Here is a 26,474-nt window from a genome sequence, read left to right as displayed (position 1 = left end):
AAAAGCTTAGTTTGATTTCTATTTTTAAGGATTTTAAAATTAGAAGATAATTATTAAATTGCAATCAATTTTTCCAAATTAAAAATATTTACATTTTATATATTTCCCCCTAATTTTTAGGACCAGCATCGCAGATTCTTATTGTTTGTAAAGAATTGTTACTTAAGGGTAAAGGTAAATGTTCTGATTAAAGGGGATACATAAACAAGGAATATGCATTATTTTTTTTGCATATTTAAAATGTTGTTATTTTCATGGTCATTTATAACTGTGTTCTTCACTTATTCTTTCATTGCAGTGATCAGCCTGAGTGAATATAATGGAGGCAAACAAAACACAGGTGACCAAGTTTTTTCTCATAGGACTTACAGATCGTCCAGGGCTGCAGGTCCCCCTGTTCCTGCTGTTCTTGGTCATCTACCTCACCACCATGCTGGGCAACCTGGGACTGATTTTGCTCATCTGGAGGGACCCCCACCTTCACACGCCCATGTACTTATTCCTTGGGAGTTTAGCCTTTGCCGATGCTTGTTCTTCCTCCTCTGTGACTCCTAAGATGCTGATTCAATTTTTATCTAAGAATCACATGATATCCCTAGCTGAGTGCATCACCCAATTTTATATTTTTGCTTCCAGTGCAAACACAGAATGTTTCCTCCTGGTAGTGATGGCCTATGACCGCTATGTAGCCATATGTAACCCCTTGCTTTATCCAGTGGTGATGTCCAATATCTTCTGCATTCAATTATTAAGTGTCTCATATATTATTGGGTTTCTTCATCCCATGATGCACACTGCTTTGTTATTTAGATTAACTTTCTGCAAGTCCAATGTAATACATTATTTCTACTGTGAAATTTTACAACTGTTTAAGATTTCCTGTACTGACCCTGGAGTTAATATGCTCCTGATTTTTATATTTTCAGTCTTTATACAAGCTTTCACTTTTATGGCCATCATGGTCTCTTATACCCGTGTTCTCTTTGCCATCCTGAAAAAGAAGTCTGAAAAGGGCAGGAGCAAAGCCTTCTCCACGTGCAGTGCCCACCTGCTCTCTGTCTCCTTGTTCTATGGCACTCTCTTCTTCATGTATGTGCGTCCTGGGTCTGGCCCCGCTGAAGATTATGACAAAATGTATTCTTTATTTTATACAATCATAATTCCCCTGCTAAATCCTTTTATTTACAGTCTGAGAAACAAAGAGGTTATCGGTGCCTTGAGGAGAATAATAAATAAATAAACAGTTTTTAAAGCAAATTTCAAACTTGTTCTTTTCAAACTTCATAACACAAGGCATCTGGAGTTATGCAAATCATAATTTTATAATTTTAACAGATGGCCTGTGTCTATGGCAGTTGCTGTATGATGAAAGTCAGCTTCGATGGATTTTTGTTTTAATGGAAAATCTCCATATCATATAAAACAGAATTCTTTATGAAAAATAGAATATCACTTTTAAAATTAAGCATTTCGAATTTGCAATTTTTAACTCTTTGTAAATTCACTCTAAATTAGAGTAGTTTGTAATTTTACTATTGCAGACATTGGCATGTTTCTTTGTTTGAGGCTGGTGTGACTGAGCTAAGACAATTGTCCAGAGCTTGCATATCAAATTTCTCATTGCTTCTCAACTGTTCTGAGACTCAGGTGAAGTGACTTCTTGGAGGAAAGAAAACTTTCTTTGTAGTAAAGAAATTTTTTTAAAAGCATCGAATGTAAGAGATAGGTAGATTTTATTGAGACTAACGGAAGTTGGGATAAAATAAAAGTGGACTAGTGAATAAAAGTATGACTCAAATATATGAAAACACATAGTGCATGTTTTATCAAGGAAAATACAGGCAAAACTAGTATTCAAGAATTTCCAGATTTTGGAAGATTTCAGCATATATCCCCTCAAATATTTGAAGTCTACTGTATTTATCTTTACCTGTTTAATAAAGCAGAAACTGAGAAATTGTTTAGCTATCACTCTTCGTATAATTTCTTACATATTTGTTAATATTTAATTAAAACTAATTTACTTCTGCAATTACATGATGAAACATATGTTAGTTTGGGTGCCACTATGGAATGATTCTCATTTCTGAAATGACTATAAAAACCTTCAATGCAATATTTATTTTTCTTTCATTGACTGCTTTGTAAGGAATGTGTAGTAACTTTCTTTGTTGGCTGTGTCCTAAATTTAGAAGAACTCTAAAGTGGTAAGTGTGTGATTCATTTAAAGTTGTAATATCTTTGGCTACCCATATCTGCAGCAAAATCCACAGGTGATGGCCTTGTAATGCTGAGCAGTAAGGAAGAGTTAAGAGGAAGAATCATGTAATGTATACAGAAAACCTGATGTGTGGACATAACAGGTATTCAAGGCTGAGGACTGAAGCACAGCACTGTACTCTACACACTGAAGCCAACTGAATTAAAAATTTCTTCAAATCAAATCAGGACTAGGAGAAAATTGTCATTGTTATATAATAGGAGGTATTAACAGAAGTATCTTTGATACTAATAGAGCTCCAAATGCCCAATCCATCCATGCTTCTGTTAGGTCTCCTGCCCTGTCTTCAACCAGGTAGAGCAAAATGGTTTAGATGGTAAAGAAGGATGCTATTTCAAAACACAAGAGCTGTAAAGTCATACAATATTAAAACTCCTCAGAAAATTTCAAAAGTTGTAGTATTTATCTTTTAATTTAGGAAAGAATGTACTACTGAAAGGGCTCTATAGAGCATTTACAACTTCTAAGCTGGTGATTCTTGAATGGGCAAGTCAGGTTCACTCAGTCTAAACTGCAGCTCCTCAAGCCATTTCCTAGAAATAATGGATATCACTTAGAGTTTACTAACTACAAGTAGAATATGCTTCTGGCAAATAGTCTAAGACTCCAGGGGTAATGAGAAGACCTACAAGCTTCCAGACAGAGAGACTGGGTTACTAACAAAGGAAAGTACAGTAGTATCTGACTTCCTATCTGGTGTACTGAAAGTACAAAGACAATGGGACAACACTTATAAACTATTGATAGAAAAATAATGGGTTACATGAGTAGTGTTGAGACAAAGTGTATGCAGAGGGATTGTGAATGGCTGAGCAGACTGTGTGCACTGCTCAACTCGGGGCACTATTCACGATACAATATTGTGTGGCTGGCTGCCCTGTGTATAAGATACCATAAACACTGAGCCAATGGATGGTAATAATGTGACTGGGAACTGTATTATAAGTATTTATTTAGGTTTTAAAGACTAAAATAAATTAACATTTATCATGAATTTTGGCTAATACCAGTGGAAAGTCTCTTCCAGTTAAGAGGACCTACGTTAAGAGTTATGTAGTACAAATTGTATGCAATGACTGACTTTGAGAAACTGTTTTCCACTTTTCTAGATCCATGAAAGCAAATTTCATCACTTCTTTGTTTATGTGTGAACAACCACACCTTTAGTTTTTCAAGAATGGGTTTCTTGAAGGATACTTTGACCCATTATAATAGTTAGTGTTGAATGGCTCATTCAGTGTGAGTCATAGATCACATTGTCCATTGATTCCTATAGATTCCTTATCACAGATACTGCTGGTGCCTGCCCACATCTTCGCTAACTGTACATCTACATCTGAGGGCTTTCTCTGATGGCCAGGACTATTCTACCCACACTTAAGGCACAGTATAAGAACTGGGAAATTAATGTTATTCATAGAATCTCTTCCAGAACATTTATCAACCAATGACTGCTGGGACTTGGTGAATAAATACCCTCCAATCCTTTGCTCTTTGGTTGATATAACTTTGAAGTTTATGGTCTACACTGGCTCATGGTATTTCCAAAAAAGATTAAGCTTGGAGTTGTAACTTGGTTCATGAATCACCCTTCATTGGCTACATAACCTTTCCTATCTCATTTCCTCACGTTCTTACTCATCAACTATTCACAATTGTGAGACAAACAAAACAAGCAAGAAAGAAATGCTAAAAGACACAGAAATAAAAAGAACAAGTCTCAGATATGACTCAGAGGTTGGGGCTATCAGTCAGGAAATCCAAAATGATCATGATTAATATGTTAAAGTTTCCATGTGTGACCAGATGGAGAACTTCAGAGACAGGAACAGAAATTATTTTTTAAAAGTCAAGCTAAAATGCTAGAAATAATTTTTTTTAAAACTATGAGGAAAAAGACTGTTTGCTAGTGAATCTAAGGAAGTTTAAAGGCCCTGCACGGCTTCTTCTGCTATTGCTGTAACCAAAACACAGGTCCTAACAAAATTTGGTCAATAATTAAGAGAGTCATCCCTAGCTTTACTTAGTTTTTATCCATTTTAAGGCCTTTAACAACTATCTTACTACTGCTACTCTTCTGTCCTTGCCTTTTTAATTTTTCAGTTAAGTTTATATCTTCTTGGCTCCAACGATTCCATGTAAAACTAATGGTATGCGAGGATATCAGTCAGTCATAGCAGAGCCACTATAGCCTCTTCCTTTAGGCCTCTTAAATCAGGCATCCAGAAATTTTTATTCCTCCCCCTAGGTAAGGTCAGTGGTCCTGTAACAGCCTGAAACAACTACAGAAGCCAGATCTCCATCCTTCATCAACCTTTAAGAATAAGGAAGAATAAAATCTCTGAGGCAAAAATGAGGCAGATGAAAGGCAGGCTGTGGATGCAGGGCTGGCCACAGGCTAAGAAATCTCAACCCTTCTGAAACTTATCATCAGACCCCAGGCCAGACTCCAAGGTGGGATGGATGGCTGGTAGTCTGGGTGCTGGTTTAACACAGACTGTGACCAGCTAAAACCAACACAGCAACAGATTTCACCTAGCAGTTACCCTAAGACTCATTATACGCTCATTACAATGCATTAGCATGCTAAAAGACAACCCCCAACCCCATTGCCAGTGTCAGAAATGCAAAGACTATTAAAAGGCACAAAATGGCCAAGGAAGCCCTTCAGGGAAATCTTTACCCTTTCCCAGAAAATCCTTAAATATTCCTCCCACATATTTGAATGTACAGCCCCTGATTACAGGGATGTTGATAATAGGCTTAAATCCCAACAAGACTACAACTACTCTATGGAGTAGTCAGCTTCTTCCTTCTCTTCTGCTTGAATAAACTGATCCTTGCAAAAAACAAAAATAAAAACCATGAGAACAAAGGTAAAAAATATCTCTGGTGAGTTCATCAGCAAATTAGAAACAGTGGAAGAAAGAACATTGAACTTGAATTAGGTCAATAGATATTATCAAAATTAAGCTCAAAGAGTAAAAAGAGAACATTCAAGTACTTTGAAAGAATATCAAATTATCTAATGTATATGTAATTGGAATCTGAGAGGAAAAGAGAGTGGGGCAGATGAAAGATTTAAAAACATAAGTCCAGAATTTTTCAAAAATAATGAAAGGCATCAAACCAAAGACCCAAGAAGCACATAGAACTTGAAGCAGAATAAATACCACAACAAACAAATCAAATCACAAACAAAATAAAAATACAAAAAACACTTAAGCACATTAACTGAAGTGCCTGAAAATCAAAGATAAAAAGGAAAGTCTGAAGGTAACTGGGGGGGGGGGGGGGGGGGGAAGTACACAGCCAGAGATAATTGAGTCACATATTTCAAATTGTGGAGAAAAAATATCCGCCAACTCAGAATTCTATAACCAATAAAAAATAACTTCCTTTCCTCCCCACGGTGGGACACCTGACTTCAAATTTTGCCTTTTCACTCCCAGAGGATGGTGTAGGTGATGGGCAAGCAGGGCTGGAGCTGGTATGAGTTGACCCTTTGACATGGCTGGGCTTCTAACATTCTCCTTATGTGCTACCATTCATATGGGACAGGAATTGGGTAGTTGAGCAGCTAATGAGGTATGGGGGTTCTGGGTGCTCTAAAACTTTCCACAAGTGAACTTACTTCTCTGGTCAAGAAGAGTGGAATGATTTGGAGCACGTTTCAAAGGAGCACGCCCAGGACTACTTAGCTTTTCTGCTAAAAGAAGAGAAAAGCAATGGTAAGTCAAAGACACAGGCTAACCTTTGGATGCCCCGTCAACATGTGGTCCTACCAGAATCTTGTCATTTCACACATTATATTAGTATCTCCTTTCTTTGGGAGAGGGAAAAAGAAAAATGCAGAGGGATCAAAGTAGCGACTTCAATTCCTTTCTCTAGAGCTATGACTTTAAATCTATTAAGTGGGAACAGCAGATTGCAAACCTACATGCATATGTATAATTTCCTTATCTGCAAACATGTAGACGTATAGATGTTGGTATAATATATGATAGAAAAAAATTGAAAAGACTCGTGCTAAAATATTAATAGTATGTATTTGTAGGTGATTACAGGATATTATTTTCTTATTGCTTATCATTATTTTCAGATCTTCCTATAATGGACAGTATTTTTGATAAACAATTAAAAGAGTGAATGGAAGGTATTGACCAAGATTCTCTCATTGACCATTGTGATTTCTCACCGCATTTCAGCTTAAAGTGGGGAGTTAGCTATAGGTCTAAAATGTGACTTATAGTTTGCATGAGAACTTTCCTTGGTATTGGTTCTGGAAGAAAATCTAGAACTTCAGCCTCATTAAAATCATGTATGATTAGTTCAGACAAAAGTTTATGAATCAAAGTACACAGAGCACCAAAATTTATACATAAACTGGAGTTTGTACAAACATGACAGAAGTGTCCCCTATGGTAGAAAACAGTTGCAAAAAGTGCAATTTTAATTGTTAAAACTTGAACTGTCTACAATGACTTCATTTTATTACTTCATTCTGTAAAGCCCTGTGGGACAACATGGACTTTCCATAATGCCCAGTAGCTTTGTCCTGGAGGGAATCCTTGGGCATTATTAGGGGAATTTCAGTTCTGCAAAAGCATACTGTTTCTCTTCTGGCAAAAGCACACAGTTGTATAATTAGTTGACTCTTCTGTTCAAAGCAAATTAATATAAAGAATATTTTCCTGAGTTTGGCAAATGAAGTCTACAAAATGAATCAGTGTGCAAAGAATTGCTACCTATGTTATTGTCAGTCTTGTGCTACTGTATATTTTTCTACTTTAGAAGGACTAATGGATTGAAAGAATCTCCACAATTTCTCCAAAAAAAATATGGGTAAGAGAGAAATTATTTGTACAATATTCATTATTCTTTACATAGAAAAATTTAAATATTGTTTAATTTATAAATATTTTAGATTGGGTTTAAAACATGTCAAAATAGCCAGGTGGAAATGGGAAAAACTAGTGAATTAATTATGTATTTTATTTTTGTGCTAAAATTAGGCATGCAAAATCTGTAAGACAAAATTGTTCCCTTTAATGTGTTTTATTACTTTGTTAACCTACCTATAATAATTTCATAAGGTAAATTTTAGTATATATATATATATATATATATATTAGGAAATATGTACAAAATGTCTCTCCACTATGTTTTACATCATTTATGAATAAATAAGTACCCACAAATAAATTGAATTTGAGAGTTTTCAATTATTTAGTGATTAGGTTTGCAAGAAAGAAGGAAGGCTATTTCATATAAAAACCTACTTAACAATTGGAATTATTGACATTCATTATTTATATTGTCTCTATTCAGGATCTAGTTTTGTCTCAGTTTTATTCTGCTAACACACACACACACACACACACACACATCAAACAAACAAAATCCCCCACAACTGGTGGAGTGAAAAGTGTTCTCAAATAAAATAAGCAGAATTTCTAGAGAAGATCACTTCTAGTCACTGTAATAACAAAAAGAAAGCAATTTTTAAATATGGAAAGAACTTTGGAGCAGTGCCAATATATTTGTGAACAATACAAAGTTTATAAAATAAAATTTAAAATTCAAATCTTTTTTTCACATACAAATTCCTTAGGAAAACAAACTTTTAGTTTTTTTTAAAAAACAAAAAAATAATTCTCAGGACTGGCAACTTTTAAGGAACTCCAGAGTTAAGAGAAACATTCACCCCAAGCCTCTGAGTCTTTCCTTTTATTTCCCTTCAGCCTTTCTCATATACTACCGTATTTTGTCATGTACCTATATAATGCCCTCCCGTGTATAATGTGCATCCTTATTTTTCCCTCACACATTTGGGGTAAAAGTGTACATTATGTATGGCAAAATACGGTACTTCCCTGTCTTCTTTGGCTTGTCTTTCCTATACTTACCCATCTATGTCTGTTATTTTTCCAGTTGTTACTCACCTCCCTGTCTGCTTTTCACCAATTCATTTTACTGTCCACGTTTCCTGTTCCCTTTTTCCTCTCCATGCCATCCTATATTCTCTTCTCATTTGAAAATATTTATTGAAATATTCTAGAAGAAAAAAGAAAACCTACATGCGTCTAGGAGAAATAGAAAACTGCCAACTGTTCTCCACCTTTCTGGGAGTGTTCTGTATGATTCCACCCACTTGATTCCCGTTCATTACTTATTTTCTGGCCTCAACTCCATCATATGATGGAAATTGCTCTCACTAAAGCCACTAAAAATCTCTTGATTTTCACACTCAGTGAAATCTGATAACTTCTTGTCCTACTAGAGCATTTATTTTGGCATTTGACATGTACTTCCCTTCGTTCTTCCTGAATATCTTTTCTCTTTTAAAACTCAGCTGTCCAGTTTCCCTTCTGCTTCTTTCAGCACTCTGCTCAGTATCCTTTTCTCCTCTCCCAAGTCCTTCTTTGGTGTGAGCCAGGTAACAGGAAATTAGTTAATTGAATGGAAATTAGCTTTAACAGAAGTGTAAGAGAGATTGGAGGTATCAGGTGGGGGGGGGGGGAAGCAGGAACAAAAGAAAGCAACAATCCAATCAACAGCCAAAATCAAGTCCCTACACTAGCTCAATGAGACCTGGGGTCAACTGTGCTGAATTTGGAATGCCAGCTCACACTGACTCTGCCATTATTGTAGATGCAGGATATATTTATTGGAGTCTTCATACTGCTGCCTTTGCAACCAATATTCTTTTTTTTCCCTAAACCTTTTTCTCCCTCTTCCCATAATCTAAATGCAGGTTGGGTGGGCTTGATATGCCAAATCTATTGTGTTTCCCCGAAGGTAAGAACTAGCCAGACAATCATCTCTAATGCGTCATTTGGAGCAAAAATTAATATAAAACCCGGTATTATATTGTTTATATTATATTATATTACACCGGGTCTTACAGTAAAATAAGACCGGGTCTTATATTAATTTTTGCTCCAAAAGACGTATTAGAGCTGACTGTCTGGCTAGGTCTTATTTTCAGGGAAACACGGTAAGTCAATCCCCTCACTGTAGATGCAAGGGAGATGGGAAAGTCAGTTTCTAGATCTTTGGGCTTCTTATATGTGTGGTAACCTCTGCTGGTAATCAAGACTATGTGGCAGAAAAGGGAATCACATGTTGGTCATCTACCGTGTTTCCCCGAAAATAAGACCTAGCTGGACCATCAGCTCTAAATCTTTCGGAGCAAAAATTAATATGACCCAGTCTTATTTTAATATAATATAAGACCCGGTATAATATAATATAATATAATATAATATAATATAATATAATATAATATAATATAATATAATATAATATAACATGAGGTATAATATAATATAATATACCCGGTTTTATATAATATAAGACCGGGTATATTATAATATAATATAATGTAATATAATATAATATAATAAGACTGGGTCTTATATTAATTTTTGCTCCAAAAGATTAGAGCTGATGCTCTGGCTAGGTCTTATTTTCGGGGAAACACAGTAATATATGCTGTGTATCCACTTTATAACCTCTAATAATATAATGTCTTCAAGTGTCTTTCCAGGCACTTCTTCTCGTTACTTTATACACACTCTTCAATGGATAGGTCATCACTAAATATGCCTCAGGCATCTCCAATGACTCTTAAGACTATTTATATTAAGTTCTAGTAGATTCACACTATTACCGTAAGTACATCTCAAAGGACGCTCTCTCCGCAAACTAGCCACTTCATGCATTTGAGTTCTTCATCTCAGTTGTTTATGACCATCTGCTCAGTTAACATGTGACTCCCCTCTCCTTTACTGACCATCCTCTTCATATCTAATATATCAGCGAATCCTAGTGACTCTATGTTCTGAATTCTTTTGCATGTATCTCTCATTCTTCCTCATCATTCCCAATGTAATGTCACCCTTTGACTACACACTTGACATGAACTTGGAAAGCATTTTTAAAATGCAGATCTTAGACCTTATTCTTGACCCACTGAATCGATTTCTACAGTAATGTCCCACAATCTACATTTGGCACAATTTCCCAGACAATTCTCACGTGTAATCTGAGTATCATTTTCCTGACTACTATTACTGACTCTGATTCCACCACCACCACAGCCTATTTTTCACACTACCACATATTTATTTTTTATAGTATCTCACAGTACCATTCCACATCTCTTAATTTTGGGTGCCTGCTTATTGCCTGAGGAATAAAGATTAAGGTCCTTTACATGGCATGCAATTCATTTTATTACCCAGGCCCTTCAAAATTCTCTTCTCTTAATCCTACATCTGTGTTTCATACACAAAAGTTCCCTATCACACTCAGTAGTATCCCCATAAATATATCACACATTTAGAATGTCTTTCTTTTTTTTCTAAATCTGCTCATTGCTGTACATTTTTAAACTGAAATCATTGCATTTTCTTCCCTTTGTGCAAATGCCCCAAAATCTATTCCATCTATTACAGAGGTAATAAAATTAAGGGGGAATTCTGATGTGCATGGTTTTATTTCAACCCTCATCCCACCCACACACACCCATATTTTATTATTATAAATTGTTAGTGATACATTTTCATTTACTCCATTTCATTTCAGGCAACACAAAGTGAGGACATGGGAAAGGAAAATGCAACACTGCTGACAGAGTTTATTCTCACAGGACTTATATATCGACCAGAGTGGCAAATCCCCCTCTTCCTGATGTTCTTGGTGATATACCTCATCACCATTGTGGGAAACCTTGGTCTAATTGCTATCATATGGAATGACCCTCAACTTCATATCCCCATGTACTTATTCCTTGGGAGTTTGGCCTTTGTGGATGCTTGGATGTCATCCACAGTGGCTTCTAAGATGCTGGTCAGCTTCTTCGAAAAGACCAAAATTATATCTCTCTCTGAATGCATGACACAATTTTTTTCCTTTGGTTTCAGTGGAACCACAGAATGTTTTCTGCTGGCAACAATGGCATATGATCGCTATGTGGCTATATGCAAACCATTATTTTATCCAGTGATTATGACCAATAGATTATGCATCCAGCTGCTACTCTCATCATTTGTAGGTGGTATTCTTCATGCTTTCATTCACATAGGATTTTTATTCAGATTAACCTTCTGTAATTCTAATATAATACATCACTTTTACTGTGACATCCTGCCATTGTTTAAGATTTCCTGTACTGACCCTTCAATTAATGTTCTGATGGTTTTTATTTTCTCTGGATCAATATAGGTGTTCACAATTGTGACTGTTCTTGTCTCTTATGCACTTGTTCTCTTTACAGTCTTAAAAAAGAAATCTCTACAGAGCATAAGGAAAGCCTTCTCCACCTGTGGAGCTCATCTCTTATCTGTGTCTTTATACTATGGCTCTCTTCTATTCATGTACATACGTCCTGGATCTGCACAAGCAAATGACCAAAATATGATGGGTTCTCTCTTTTACGCTGTCATCATTCCTTTGTTAAATCCAATTATCTACAGCCTGAGAAATAAGAAAGTTACAGATTCACTGGCAAAAATGTTGAGGAGAAATGTTTAGATATTATACTAATATATGTTCTCTTTTTATTAAAACAGTCAAAGTATTGTGCAGATTAGATAAAGCTCTGATTTTGTTCGTGTTCCAAGATTTTTGCAGTTATAATTGCTCTAGCACTGTAATGACTTAAAGTGGAAGTACCTAATAAACTCCTTAATATATGTGCCTATGTTATTCAAAAACAAAGAAAAATTTTAGACTAAATAAATTTAGTCATAATAAAATAATTAAAGAGGAAAACAAAGTATTTTAGATGCTTATATGTTCTCATTGTGGCTTCATAAATGCATTAAGCAATAAAAGAGTGTGGTTTCTCTGAACAGGACTTATTTTGATATCTTTGATAGTAATACAGCTATGCAGCCTAAAGACTCATATCACATTTAATCCAGTGGAGGCAAGTTTATGTTTGAGTGAACAGAGGCAAATCCCAGAAATTCTGCTAATCATTAAATGGTCTTTCATTCCAATGTATTTGGGACATGACGAATTTCATTTCTTGTAGGGATTCAACTCATATATCACACAGAGAAATAAACAATAATGGGAATCAATGAAGGAAAAAATGAGAATAGAGTTAAGGCAGTGAAGGTGGGGCCAAATGATAAGAGGACGCTCTTAGCCTGGTGAGCTTCCATAAGTAACAAGAAGAGGGGAGTTGTCTCTCACTGTCTATGAGTATGATGCCTGGAAAGGCCCTTCCCAGCTGTTTGCACTTTGTAGGATAACATGAAATGCTTTACTAATTCAGAAAGCTAAGCGATAAGATTGAAGAATTTAATTGGAATGGGCATAGAGCGGATAAAGAAATGGTAGAATAGGAAGGAAATTGTTTCAATCTTCCTAGAATTAAGAAAGAGGAAATTAATAAGATAAAGCAATAAGTAATACACTAATATATAAAGATTATTGGAAAACATTGTTGAAAATGACAGGCTTCAAACGCATGTTACCAAAGTTCGAATAATGTTAAGATGATATAATGTCATAGTGGCTAGTGAGTATCGGGGAAAGACATCAAATTAGCAATGTTGTGGATGGTTTGCACCCCCAAAGTCCTAAAATGTTAGTTTTTGTCACACTGCATAGTCTGAGTATAATGAGTGATCTGTGTTCATGTCCACACCTGCCCTTCCTCTCTCACCAGTGATTCCATACACGTCCCTACTGATACCACTGTGGCCCTCAGCCTCATAACTAACAGCCTCTCTGATTTGCAAAACTCTAGCTCCTTATCTCCTACATCTGGTTGGTACTCTCTTACTGCCCAAACATTGCTGTCAGATTATTCTTCACAAATAGAACTCTATTTAAACCATATCCCTCTTTGACAACTTTTAATGGATCTCCGTTGCTAACAGATGATATGCATATATGGTATATGCATCTAGATCTGTGTATACCATGTTTCCCTGAAAATAAGACCTAGCCAGACAATCAACTCTAATGCGTCTTTTAGAGCAAAAATTAACATAAGACCCAGTCTTATTTTACTATAATATAAGACTGGGTCTTTAATATAATATAATAATATAATATAATATAATATAATATAATATATATAATATAATATAATATAATATATAATACCAGGTCTTATATTAATTTTTGCTGCAAAAGACACATTAGAGCTGATTGTCTCGCTAGGTCTTATTTTCGGGAAAACACGGTATATGTATATACAGAGGGTGCCAAAAATATATATACACATTTTGAGAAAGGAAAAAACTGTATTAAAATTGTAATACTCAATATATACCGATAACAAAACACAAGTCACGTTTGACTTCTGCAATTACAAGAGGTGCTCAAAGTGATTACCATCAGCGTAATTTTAATACAGTTTTTTCCTTTCTTAAAATGTGTATACATTTTTTGGTACCCTCTGTATATATGCATCTTTATGTTTATTTGTTTATGTGTAAATCAGATAACATTATATATAAACATATACATGTACGAACACATACATATCTATATAAAAATGTAAATATTATATATAATATATATTAAAATACCTATATAAATATATATAATTATATATAGCTATATATAATTATATTATAACACATACATATTATAAAAATTCATATATATGCTTCATCCCTCATTTGCTTCCTGAAATTATTTGAAGTCCTTTCCAATAAAACCTTGGTTAAACTCAAACTCCTCCTCTACAATTCTTCTAATTTACCCTGTATTATATACAATATGAGTTACTGGAAGTCTTCTGGACATACTATCTTCTCAGATACATGCTTCTATTAATACACCAAAAGCCCCCATCCCACGATAAAATGCCTCCGTCTTCTTTTACAATTTAAATGCTATCCTTTCTTCAAGACCTATCTCAATTGTTGTAGTTTCCATGATGCATTTCCAGATTACTTTGAAGAGGATAAGTATGGTCCCTCATCTGAAATATTCAGTAGTTTATTCTTTTAAGACAAAATGGCTTTATGTAATACCTGTTTTTTCAGGCTTTTTAAGATTATAATTTGGAAGTCTTAGTACTCTTTTTGTTTTTTGCAGTGCTTAACACAGTAGTTTACACACATGAAATCCTAAATGAATATTTGGGAAATGTTTGTAAAATTGAAATACATATGACAGCACAAGTATATAGAATACAGTATGAGCACCTTATTACTTTTCAATCTTATAATGATCTCCAGAAGATTACTGGGCCTGAGAAGGCTGCTGCATGTCAACTAACCTTCATAAGTTTCTTAATGACAATTGTAAATACCATACACTTAAAGTGAATCATTCTTGCTCTTTTTATCACTAGGATTGGCTCTAAGGATAGACTATGATAAAATGTCAGGTAGAAGCTGTTCAATTAGACATTTGCCTTAAACGATACGAAACATATTAAGTATTTAAAACAAATATTATTAATCTACATTTCTGAAAACTTACTTCACAAGATTAGATAGGTTCTGCCTTCTTTTTGTTTCCCTGAGGGGTTTCCACTATTCCCAGGAAAGGGAATGAATATATCACTGTCCAGACACTTTCATTATTTCTCACTGGAGAATCCATGGGATTACACAGATCTGTATTTGTTGATATTTATTACTATGTAACATTCCCATTGTTCTTATTTACTTGGGAACCAGGACTGGCAGTAGTGATAGGCAATCAAAACCCGGTGGTATAGTTATCAGCAAACTGAAGGCCTGAGAACCAAGAGAGCCAAGGGCAAGAGAAGATCAATGCCACAGATTAACGAAGTCAGGCTGAGAGTGAATTCAACCTTCCTCTGGCTTTTTGTTCCATTCAGGTTCTCAATGAATTAGATGAGGCCCACAAGCATTAGGGAGGACCAACTACTTTACTCAGTCCACTAATTTAATACTAATCTGTTCCAGAAACACCAATCTCTTCACAGACACAACCAGAAATAATATTTAACCAGATATCTAGGCATCCATGGCCAAGTCAAGACATAAAATGAACCACCACAAGTCCCCATCTGTTGTCTGCTTGGTACCCATACACAATTCCTTAAACCAAATAAAGACAATAGCAAGGTCATAATTCCACCTAACCTGATACAGTTATGCTGTGTAAAACTGAAAATGCACTAACCTCTTCCCCAGAAAAGAAGGTAAAATCCTTGAGTGATATTTACTCTGCTCCTAGATTTCTGGTAACTTAAATACTATAAGGTCAAATTAACAATACTCAGTTACTATGAGATAAAGTCAACACATTTTATGTTACATGATAAGGAAGAAGAGTGGAAAGAAAACAAATGTCTTTGCTATGTATATATTTATGCATACATAAATATACAAATAGGTAAGTGTGTGTATGCACACACACATACAAATGTATTCTTACCAAACTAAGCAATAAATATTCATGGCAATTACACTACTCATTTTGGTAGCTAGTCATGTGGTCATAGCTGGTATGTATAATTACCTTCTTCCACTACCCAGTCCCTAATCCCTTTGCCATCAGCAAGCACCTCAAATGGTCAATTGTCTTTATCTGGTCTTTTTTTTTTCTACCTTCATTCCTGAGGAGTCTGGGCCATTAGAAGTCCTGCTTGGATTGATGTGTTAGAGTTTTCCATTGACCTAATTACAGGGAAGGGTACTAAGAGACACCTAAGTAATGTGAATGTCAGACATACTTGTCCTTATCTCCTTTGTGTAGTAGTGGTCTAGTTCTCCTTGGTAGTTAGGAGAAATCACACCAACCATCACAACACAGTAGTCTCCTTTTATCCGCAGTTTTGCTTTCCAAGGTTTCATTTACCCACAGTTAACTGTAGTTCAAAAATATTAAACGAAAAATTGCAGAAATAAATAATTCATAAGTTTTCAATTGTGAGCTATTCTGAGAGTGATAACATCTCCTATGGATGCGAATCAGCCCTTTGTCCAGTGTATACCTGCTGTATATACTATTTGCCCATTAGTCACCTAGTAGCCATCTAGGTTATCAGATTGACTGCTGTCACATTACAGTGCTTATATTCAAGTAGACCTTATTTTACCTAATGGCCCCAAAGCACAAGAGTAGTAGTGATTCTGTCAATTCAGATACACCAAAGAGAAGCCTTAAAATACTTCCTTTAAGTGAAAAGGTATATATGCACAAGAGAAAACTTAGTACAATATATTTAGGGTTTGGTACTGACCATGGTTTCAGGTACCCACTGCAGGTCTTGGAAGGTATCCCCCATGGATAAAGGGGGATTACTGTAACTTCCTTCTTTGCATGATGAATCAGAGGAATAAGGAACACAATGTGGCCCAACGGCAGTCTTAACTTCCTGCTCTATGGAATCATTGTCATGTGTGTTGGTGAAAACATACCTTCCTTTGGCTCTAAGACCTCTAGACCAGCAGAACATAAAGGCACGGGAACAGGAAGCAAAAAATATACTGGTAAGTCATTAAGGGTAATTGTGAGTGGTGCCACTCCCATTTTTCCCACTTGATTCCTAGACCTGTGAAATCCTAATTATGGGGTTAATAGTATTATATATTGGATGCTGATTCAGAAAACACACAACCTTCTGGAGAATCTTGTGTAGCCCTGCATGGTAATGTCATCTAGGTGGTTCTGTAACTGAGTTTCAAAAGGGCATTCTACCACTCTATCAAACATCCTATACCAGGTGGTTGGGAAAATGTTAAGACAAGTCAATTCTATAATCATGGGACCAGTGCTGCACTTCATTTACTGCGAAGTGAGTTCTTTGATGAGAAGCAGTGCTGGTTGGAATACCATTACAGTGGATAAGGAATTTTATAAGTCTGTAGATACAGTTTTGTCAGAAGCATTGCTTGCAGAATTACATATCTGTATCCAGAGTAAGTGTCTATTCTAATAAGAGCAAAACACTGCCCCTTCCATTACGTTGGAATCTAATATATCACCCCAATGAATGGTGCCATGTTGAGGGCTCAGTATTCATCTCTGTTGCTAGCAGATTGGACACTAATCAATGGTCATTGCCAAGCTGACTGTGGTAAGTGGATGTCCACGTTGCTGAGCCCATGCAGAACCTCCATTCCTGCCACCATAATCTCTTTTTATATGAGCCTATTTGGTAATAACGGGGGTGACTGGAGAAAGAGGTTGGTTGGTGTCCATAGAAAATAGGTCATCCTATCCACTTGATTATTAAAATCCTGCACTGCTGAGATCATCCTTTGGTGAGCATTTACATGGGACCCAAATATCTTCATTTTGGGGGGCCTATTTAGAGAAATATCCACATATCTCTCCCACAATTTTTCTTGTCATCAATTTTCCAGTCATATTTCTTTAAAGTCTCTAATCATCCATCCAAACCATTCATCAAAGCCCGCAAACTGTTATATAATCATATATTTTTTCGTTCTATGCAAGTGAATCATATATTTTTCTTTCTATACAAGTGAACAACCAGGTTCACTGTTCAAAGTTCTGCCCACTGGGAGGAGTTTCCTTCACCGCTGTCCTTCAGGGATGTCCCAGAAAGTGGCAGTATGCAGCAGTAGTTGCCCACTTTCAGATGGTGTCTGCATATTATGCAGAACCATCAGTAAAACCACGCCCCGGTCATCTCTTCTGGCTACTGATCCCAGAGACTCCAATGAGACCACAAGTGTAGGCTGGGATTGAGAAGCCAGTGTAGTAGGTGTGGGGACAGTGGGCATTTGGGCCACTTCTTTATGGAACTTTCTGGGGCCTGTAGGACCTATTCAAGCTAGATCATGTACATACTCCTTCCATTTGATGATGTTGTATCTGTGCACTCCCAACTTTATGGTCTGGTGGATCATATAACACTTAGTTCATGAAAGGCAGCTCTGGTCACAAGGGAAGTGGGTGGCCCACGGTGAAGCATTCAGTCTCTTCAGTAGCAGAGGCCAATAGATTTCTCAAATGGAGAGTAGTTAATTGTAATGGATTGCAGGGCTTTGCTCCAAACCTAAGATTCTGCACTGTGATCAGCTATAGAGGCCTGACAAGGGCTCCAAACAGCATCCCTACCTGCCATTACCATTTGAAGCACTATTGTTTCTGCTGGATCATATGGCTCAAATGGCAGAGCAGCTAATGGTGCAACCTAGACTTGTAAAACCTTCTCTTATTCTGAGCTGCACTCAAAACACAGATTATCTGGTTACTCAGCAAATGGGTTGGAATAATGCACCCAAATGAGGACAATGCTGCCTCCAAAATCTGTAGAGGCCCACTAGGTGTTTACCTCTTTTTTGGTGCAGGAGGGGCTAGATGTAACAACTTATCCTTCACCTTAGAAGAGATATCTCCACATGACCCCCACAATTGGACCCCTAGAAATTTCACTGAGGCAAATGGACCCTGAATTTTTGTTGAGTTTATTTCTCACCTTTTGGCATGCAAATATCAACCAGTAAATCTACAGTAGTTGGTACTTCTTGCTCACTAGAACCAATCAGTGTAATGGATCGGTACAATATTTTATAGGAGGGAAAGAAGATCAAGGCCTTGAGAAACATTGGCAAATCCTATATCTGATAAAAGCCTTGTATCCAGGGTATATAAGAATTCTCAAAACTCACTAATAAGAAAATGTATAACTCAAGTAAAAAATGGGCAAAAGATTTGGACAGACACACAAGGTATACAGATATCAAATAAAGACAAAGATGTGCTCAATATAATTTGTCATTTGGGAAATGCAAATGAAGACTACAATGAGATGGTATTACCCACTTAGTAAAATGACTAAAACTGAAGACTACTCATACTGGAGCAACAATGCAGACCTTTGTAACACAGGCAATAAAATGAGTTAGCAGATAATTGCACAAAATTAAAGGGAGCAGTATGTTTAAGTGAAGTCTGTGTTATGTTGAAGCTATCAATGCACAAACTGTTTACTCCACCCTCCTGATAAGTTTTCACAGTGACTTATTTTTATCTATGTTATTTCTCTCTCTCTCTCTCTCTCTCTCTCTCTCTCTCTCTCTCTCTCTCTCTCCTCTGTCTCTCTCTTTTGGTGTTCACTAGCAAAATTCTAAGGACACAGGATAATTGCTCAGTGAGTCTACCAAAATATATTCCGTTTGCTTCCCCCCTAGCTGCCAATCAAGTCCCAGGTGGAGGTTAACATGATTTCTACTCTTCAGATATCAAATCAAAATGTTACTATTTTCACATTATATGATTTTCACATAGATAATGTCATTATTTTTCTGAATGAACATTCATTGCCAACTTCTCTGTTAATACTTAAAAGAAAATATAAACACTTCACCATCATTTTCAAATCCTTCAATCATTTTCCTTTAAATTGGGGTTAAAGAACAAAGTCTCTGACCTAGCCTCCGGACCCCCTGTGATCCCACCCATGCTGGCCTCCCTTGCTCCATCTAGCTCCTCTTTGCTTCTCTCTTTGCATTTTTTGTTTGTTTGTTTGTTTCTCCAATGATATAGCTCTCTGATCATCTGGATTCTCCAATGATGGAAAGCCCTAAGGGTGGCAAATGTCCAGAGACATCACCTTATTAGAAATAAAGATCCTTGGGGCCCCTCCCCTGACCTTTTGAAACAATCTATATTTTAAGAAAATCTCCAAGAGATTCACAGGCATTGACGTTTGAGAAGCACTGATCTAGGCCACTTCCCACTGTGGTCCTTTGTCTTGGTTACCATTTGCTTCTTCCACTGACGTTTGCCTAGTAAGATTTTTCATCAGTTTTCAGCTTAGAGTGGCTAGTGAGAAATAGGTCTGGAATGTGAGCTGCAATTCGCATGAGGACAACTCGGGGTTGTCTTCTAAAGGGAAGCTAGAACTTTGGCCTCATTAAAATCATGTATGATTAACTCAGACAAGACCATACTCATCAAAGCACTCAGAGTATCACAATTTTTTAGGTAAATTGAAGTTTGCATAAACATGTCAGAAGTGTTATCTGTGGTAGATAAACAGAGGCATGAAGTGAAATTTCAACTGTTCATTTCAACTGGCACTGTGTACGACTTGATGTCTATAATTTCAGAGTCCATACTCTCCTGTGGGACAACGTGGACTTTTATACATGTTCAAATCTACAATACCCAGAAGAACAGCTTAGTTTGTCCTAAAGGGAGTCCTTGAGTGCTATTAGGGGAATTTTAGTTCTGTACTCCTTTGTCTTCTGGCAATAGCACACAGTTGTATAATTGGCTGACTCCTGTGTTTAAATCAAATATATATACAACATTTTCCTGAGCTTGGGAAATGAAGACTCCAAAATGCATCAGTGTGCAAAGAGTTGCTACCTATGTTATTGTTAGTCTAGTGCTATTGTATATTTTTCTACTTTAGAAAGCCTAACAGTTTGAAAGGATCTCCACAATTTCTTACAAGATATGGGTAAGAGAGAAATGAATTCTATAATTCATTATTCTTTATATAAAGAGTTAAAACTGTATAAGATGTAATATTTTAGATTCAGTTCACAAGATGCCAAATAAATCAGATGAAAGACATAAAGCAATTAGTGATTTATTTCTATATCTTATTTTTGTAAATAAATCTGAATAAGAAAAATACCTGTAAGATTTAATTGTTCCCTTTAAAAATGACTTATCTTTTCGACATAACTAGAATGACTTTATAAGTTTTGGTAAACTAGAATGTTAAACAATTTAAACTGGGTTTAAATATCAGGTCATAATGTTTCTTTCGTAAGAAATCTTTCTGGTTATTCTGATTAAAAGATCCCTTCTATTTAATTAATCACATTCTCTGATTAAATTTTTAAGGTAGGTCACTTATGTATTAACTCCTCTATCATTTCACCCACTTCTGACAATAACTTCAATGAGTATTTTATATACATATAGCAGAAAATGTTCCTGCACTGCTCCTTCCAGCTTTATGACTTAATAAGTACCCACACACAAATCGAACTTGAGAATTTTCAATTACTGATTTGGGATTACATGGCAGGAAGCTCATTCCAAATAAAAATAAATTTATCAACCATAATTATTGGCACTGGTTATTTATATTGCCAGAAATAGGTTCCAATCTTTGGATCAATTTTATTCTACTAAAAAAACTGGTGGAGAAGAAAGTGCTCTGAAGTAAAACCAGTAGGATTTGTAACAACAAAGATTAAGCAACTATTAAAATTGGAAAGAACTTTCAGGCAGTGCTAGTATAATTAAGAACAACACAAATTTTGTAAAGTAAAATTTAAAATGAAAAATCTCTCTTTCATACACAAATTTCATAGGAAAATAACTTGAAATTTTGAATAAAAAAGAGAGAAAGGATTCCCAGTGTTGACAACTTTAAATGAAAACCAAGGTTAACACAAACATTTATCTGCAACCTGTGAGCCTTCCTCTTTATTTCCTCTTCAGCCTTTCTCCGACATTTCCTCTGTCTCTCTCCTACCTTTATTTATCCATGTCTCTGCTATTCTCTTCCTCTCCCTTTTTTTTTTTCACCTACCCAAATTTCCCCTTTCCACTTTTCCTGTCCCCTTTCTCTTCTTGATGTCTTCTTTTCCTCTCTTCTCTTTGGAAAACTTTTATTAAAATGCTGTACAGGAAAAATTTTTTACTTTTGTCTACAGGCAGTAGACAAATGTCAACTGTTCTCCACATTATGTGGACTATTCAGATACTTTCCCCTCACATTGTGTGCCATGTGTACCATGTTTCCCATTCATTTCTCATTATTCTCTGGCCTCAACTCTATCATGTAATGGAAACTGCTTTCACTAAATACACTAAAAATCTCTTATTTCCCACTGTAAATGACTTCTGTTCACTCCTTGTTTTACCACAGCATTCATGTTAGCAATCAGTGCTGTTCTTCATTATGATCTTGAGTAGCTTATCTTTATGTTCACAACACTCAGCTCTCCATGTACCCTTCTGCTTTTCTGATCACTTTGTTCAGTATCGTTTTCTAGTTTCTCCCTTATCTCTCTTTGGTTGGAGTCAGAGCACTTGGTTGCAACAGGAAATCAGATAGTTGAATGGAAATTGGCTGAAACTTAGAAATTCTAGGAAATTGGAGGAATCAGCTGAAAATTGAGGAGGAACAGAAGGAAGCAATACAGCCAGTCAACAGCTCAATGGGAGTTGCTGTCACTGCTGCTGAATTTGGGGACCCACAGCTCACACTGACAATGCCATTTGTTGGGGTCTTGACAGTGCTTCCTTGGCTGACTTTGAAACCCAAAATTCTCTTTTTCCCCTGTCCCTTTGGGTCCCCCTCCCCATATTCCAAATCCAGTGTGGGTGAGTTTGACTGCTGAAACCTAGAGCAAGTCCTCTCACTCTAGGTGCAAAGGGCATAGGAAAGTGAGTTTCTGGCTCATTTGGCTTCTACCAAACGAGTGGTTGCCTTTGCCTGACACCAAGATTCATGTGGTAAAAAAGGGGATCTGTTGTTAGCAATCTAAAAATAATGTGTTTCCACCTATAACCTCTTTAATATAACTTACTCAACTTTCTTTCCATACTTTTCTTTTTTTCACCTTAGGCACACTCTCCAATGGATTGGTCATCCCTAAGTGTGCCTTCAGCTATCCAATGACTCCTCGTCATTGTTTCTAGTAAGGTTCAGTAGACTCATACTACTAAGCATATCTCACCTGGATGTTCAGCGGAGGATCTCTTCACAAACTATCCAATGCATCTGAGCTCTCAAGTTGAATTTTTGACGACCATCTACATATAAGTGTCTCCTCTCTCCTTTACTGACTAACCACTTCACATCTAATATGTCACCAAATCCTAATAAGTCTACATTCTGATTAATTTTGATCTGTTTTTTTGTCTTCCTCATTACTCCCAATATCATATCATATATAGACTAAGAACTTCATATGCATTTGAATCAACCAGAGGGCATTTTTTAAATGCAGATTATTAGATTTCACTCTTGACCCACTGAATCAATGTCTACAGTAATACTTCACAATCTATATTTTGTACAAATATTTTTCCAGACTATTGTAATGTATAATCTGGTTTGGGAACTACTGGACAATAGTAGCAGCTTCCTGATCAGTCCCTGACTTTAGTTCCCCCACCCCACACCCCGCAGCATATTTTCTCCACCACCAAATACTTAATTAAAAATATTTTTCATTGTAATTTTTAAAATATCTTTCAATGTCACTCCCTGTTATAAAAGTTTTCAGTACATGCCTATTATTGATTGAGGAATGAAGTTCAAAATCCTTCTCATGGCATTCATTTATAACAATTCAAACTTCTTTTCCCTAGACATTAATCCATGTCCCAGACACCTAGTTTCTCTAACACACTCAAGAATACCAGTAAATTTAGCTCATGTTTAGAATGTCATTTTTCTTTCTAAATTTGTTAATTCCTGCACAATTTTAGAACTGGAATAATTGCATTTTCCATTATGTCAATTCACCAAATTAGTTTCCATGTATTATAGCAATAATAGTAAATAAATCAAGGGCATTCTGATTATGTATGGTGTTACTTCAACTACTTTTTCCCAATTTTCTTTTTATACAATCTTAGTGAACGTTCTTTTTACATTTACCGCATTTCATTTCAGGGGCCATCCAGTAATGACATGGATACTGAAAATGGAACACTATTGACAGAATTTATTCTCACAGGACTTACATATCAACCAGAATGGCAAAGCTCTCTGTTTTTGGTATTCTTGGTGATATACCTCATCACCATTGTGGGAAACCTTGGTCTAATTGCTATCATCTGCAATGACCCTAAACTTCACATTCCAATGTACTTACTTCTTGGGAGTTTAGCCTTTGTGGATAATTGGATATCATGCACAGTCACCCCCAAGATGCTGGTCAACTTCCTAGCTAAGAGTAAGATGATATCTCTCTCTGAATGCAAGACACAATTTTTTTCCTTTGCATTCAGTGCAACCACAGAATGTTTTCTGCTGGCAACAATGGCATATGACCGCTCTGTGGCTATATGCAAACCATTATTTTATCCAGTGATTATGACCAATAGACTATGCATCCAGCTGCTACTTTCATCATTTGTAGGTGGTATTCTTCATGCCTTAATTCACATAGGATTTTTATCCAGATTAACCTTCTGTAATTCTAACATAATACATCACTTTTACTGTGACATCCTGCCATTGTTTAAGATTTCCTGTACTGACCCTTCAATTAATGTTCTGATGGTTTTTATTTTCTCTGGATCAATACAGGTGTTCACAATTGTGACTGTTCTTGTCTCTTATGCACTTGTTCTCTTTACAATCTTAAAAAAGAAATCTCTACAAGGCATAAGGAAAGCCTTCTCCACCTGTGGAGCTCATCTCTTATCTGTGTCTTTATACTATGGCTCTCTTCTCTTCATGTACGTGCGTCCTGGATCTGTACAAGCAGATGACCAAGATATGATGGATTCTCTCTTTTATGCTGTTATCATTCCTTTGTTAAATCCAATTATCTACAGCCTAAGAAATAAGAAAGTTACAGATTCACTGGCAAAAATGTTGAGGAGAAATGTTTAAATCTCATACTAATGTATGTTCTCTTTCTATTGAGACAGTCGCAAAATTATGCAGATGAGATGTAGCTCTGTTTAGGTTAATGTTCAAAATTTTTGCAATTATAATTGCCTTAGTATTTTAAGAACTTTAGTTGTTAGTACTAATATACTCCTTAAAATACTTGTATATGTTGTTCAAAATATACAAATAATTTTAAACAAGTGTTCATGTACCAGAATTATTAAAGCTAAAAACAAATGAAAACATTTTACATACTTTTATATTCTTATATGTAGCTTTATGAAATTATTAAGCACTGAAATAGTGTAGTTCCTCTAAGCAGGACTTGGTTACGTCGACTTTGATACTTATACAGCTGTGCAGCCTGAACACTCATATTACATTTAACTCTGCAGTGCAGGCAGGTTTGTATTTGAGTGAACAGAGACAAATGCCAGAAATTCTGCTAGTCATCAAAAGGTCTTTCATTCCACTTTATTTGGGTCATGGCAAATTTCACTTCTTTTTGTGGTTCAACTGTTATATCACAAAGAGAAATAAACAGAAATGGTAAAGCAATGATTAAAAAAAATGAGAAGGAAGTTAAGACAGTGAAGATCAGGCCAAATTGTAAGAGGATGTTCTTAGCTCAGTATACTTTCATGAATAATGAACAGAGGGAAGTTGCCTCTGTCTGTGATACCCCGAAAAGCATTTTGCAGCCGTGTTTGTGTATTGTAGGGTACGCTAAAAAGCTTCACTAATCAGAAAGCTAAGAGTGGAGATTGCAAAATTTAATTGGGATGGGCATAGAAAGGGAAAGAGAAGTTGCAGAACAGGAAGAAAATTTTCAATCTTCTTAGAATTAAAAAAAATGAAGCTAGTGAGATAAAGAAATCAGTAAATATAAATTTTTTTTTTGGAATGTGTTGTTCACATGAGGGCTCTAAATGCATATTACCAAAGTTCAAATTATGTTAAGATAATATCATAATGTTTTATAAGATAATTATAAGATAATATCATATCATAATGCCCAGTGGGTGGCTGGGAAATACATGAAAATAAACAAGACTTTGAATGTCTTGTGCCCAAAAAGTCCTCAAATGTTAGCTTTCATCTCAATCCATATTCAAAGTATAATGAGTGACGCATTTTCAGGTCCCCTCCGGATCTTCCTTTCTCAATACTGAAATCCATACACTTTCTTATTGATACACTAAAACCCTTACCTAAAAATTACCCACCTCTGTGTTTTCCAAAACTCTTTATTTTAATTAAAATGTATTGGTGTGACAATGGTTAGTAAAATTACATAGGTGGAGACCGCAAAATTTAATTGGGATGGGCATAATTATAATTCTGTAATACATCATCTATCTATCATATTGTGTGTTCACCACCCAGAGTCAATTCTCCTTCCATTACCGTACATTTGACCCCGTTTACCCTCATTTACTACCCCTCTCCCCGCTTACCCTCACAACCACTGTTATCTGTGTCTATGAGATTGTTACTTATCTTCTATATCCTATTGATACTCTAACTCCCAAAACAAAGCTGTCAGGTTATTCTTTACAAACAGAACTCAGATTAAATCATATCCTTTTTCAATAACTTTTAATGGATTGTCATTGCTATTAGATTATGCACATATGGTATATGTGTCTAGATCTGTATACA

General features: G+C 35.9%; 3 protein-coding genes across 3 annotated transcripts; all 3 read left to right on the top strand.

Annotated features, from left to right (window-relative positions):
* The first annotated feature begins 316 nt into the window (after window positions 1-316).
* LOC109460768 (olfactory receptor 5AC1-like) lies at window positions 317-1,240 on the top strand. The gene has a single exon (XM_019756476.3). It carries the CDS (start codon window positions 320-322, stop codon window positions 1,238-1,240), a length of 921 nt encoding a protein of 306 aa, XP_019612035.3. The 5' UTR covers window positions 317-319.
* A 9,648-nt stretch (window positions 1,241-10,888) lies between these two features.
* LOC109460775 (olfactory receptor 5H2-like) lies at window positions 10,889-11,821 on the top strand. Its single transcript, XM_019756487.3, is given in 1 exon segment — window positions 10,889-11,821. A coding segment is annotated over 1 exon segment (930 nt). The 5' UTR covers window positions 10,889-10,891.
* A 12,055-nt stretch (window positions 11,822-23,876) lies between these two features.
* Window positions 23,877-24,812, top strand: LOC109460776 (olfactory receptor 5H2-like). The gene has a single exon (XM_019756488.3). It carries the CDS (start codon window positions 23,883-23,885, stop codon window positions 24,810-24,812), a length of 930 nt encoding a protein of 309 aa, XP_019612047.3. The 5' UTR covers window positions 23,877-23,882.
* The last annotated feature ends 1,662 nt before the right edge of the window (window positions 24,813-26,474 follow it).

Source organism: Rhinolophus sinicus, chromosome 17 (genome assembly GCF_057876585.1).
Source record: "Rhinolophus sinicus isolate RSI-liver-muscle chromosome 17, RSI-T2T, whole genome shotgun sequence".
In the NCBI taxonomy this organism is placed as follows: Eukaryota; Metazoa; Chordata; class Mammalia; order Chiroptera; family Rhinolophidae; genus Rhinolophus; species Rhinolophus sinicus.
This window is presented reverse-complemented; position numbering and strand designations above follow the sequence as displayed.

Coding starts and splice junctions, on each gene's coding strand:
- LOC109460768 (XM_019756476.3), top strand. CDS start 320: ATGGAGGCAAACAAAACACAGGTGACCAAGTTTTTTCTCATAGGACTT.
- LOC109460776 (XM_019756488.3), top strand. CDS start 23,883: ATGGATACTGAAAATGGAACACTATTGACAGAATTTATTCTCACAGGA.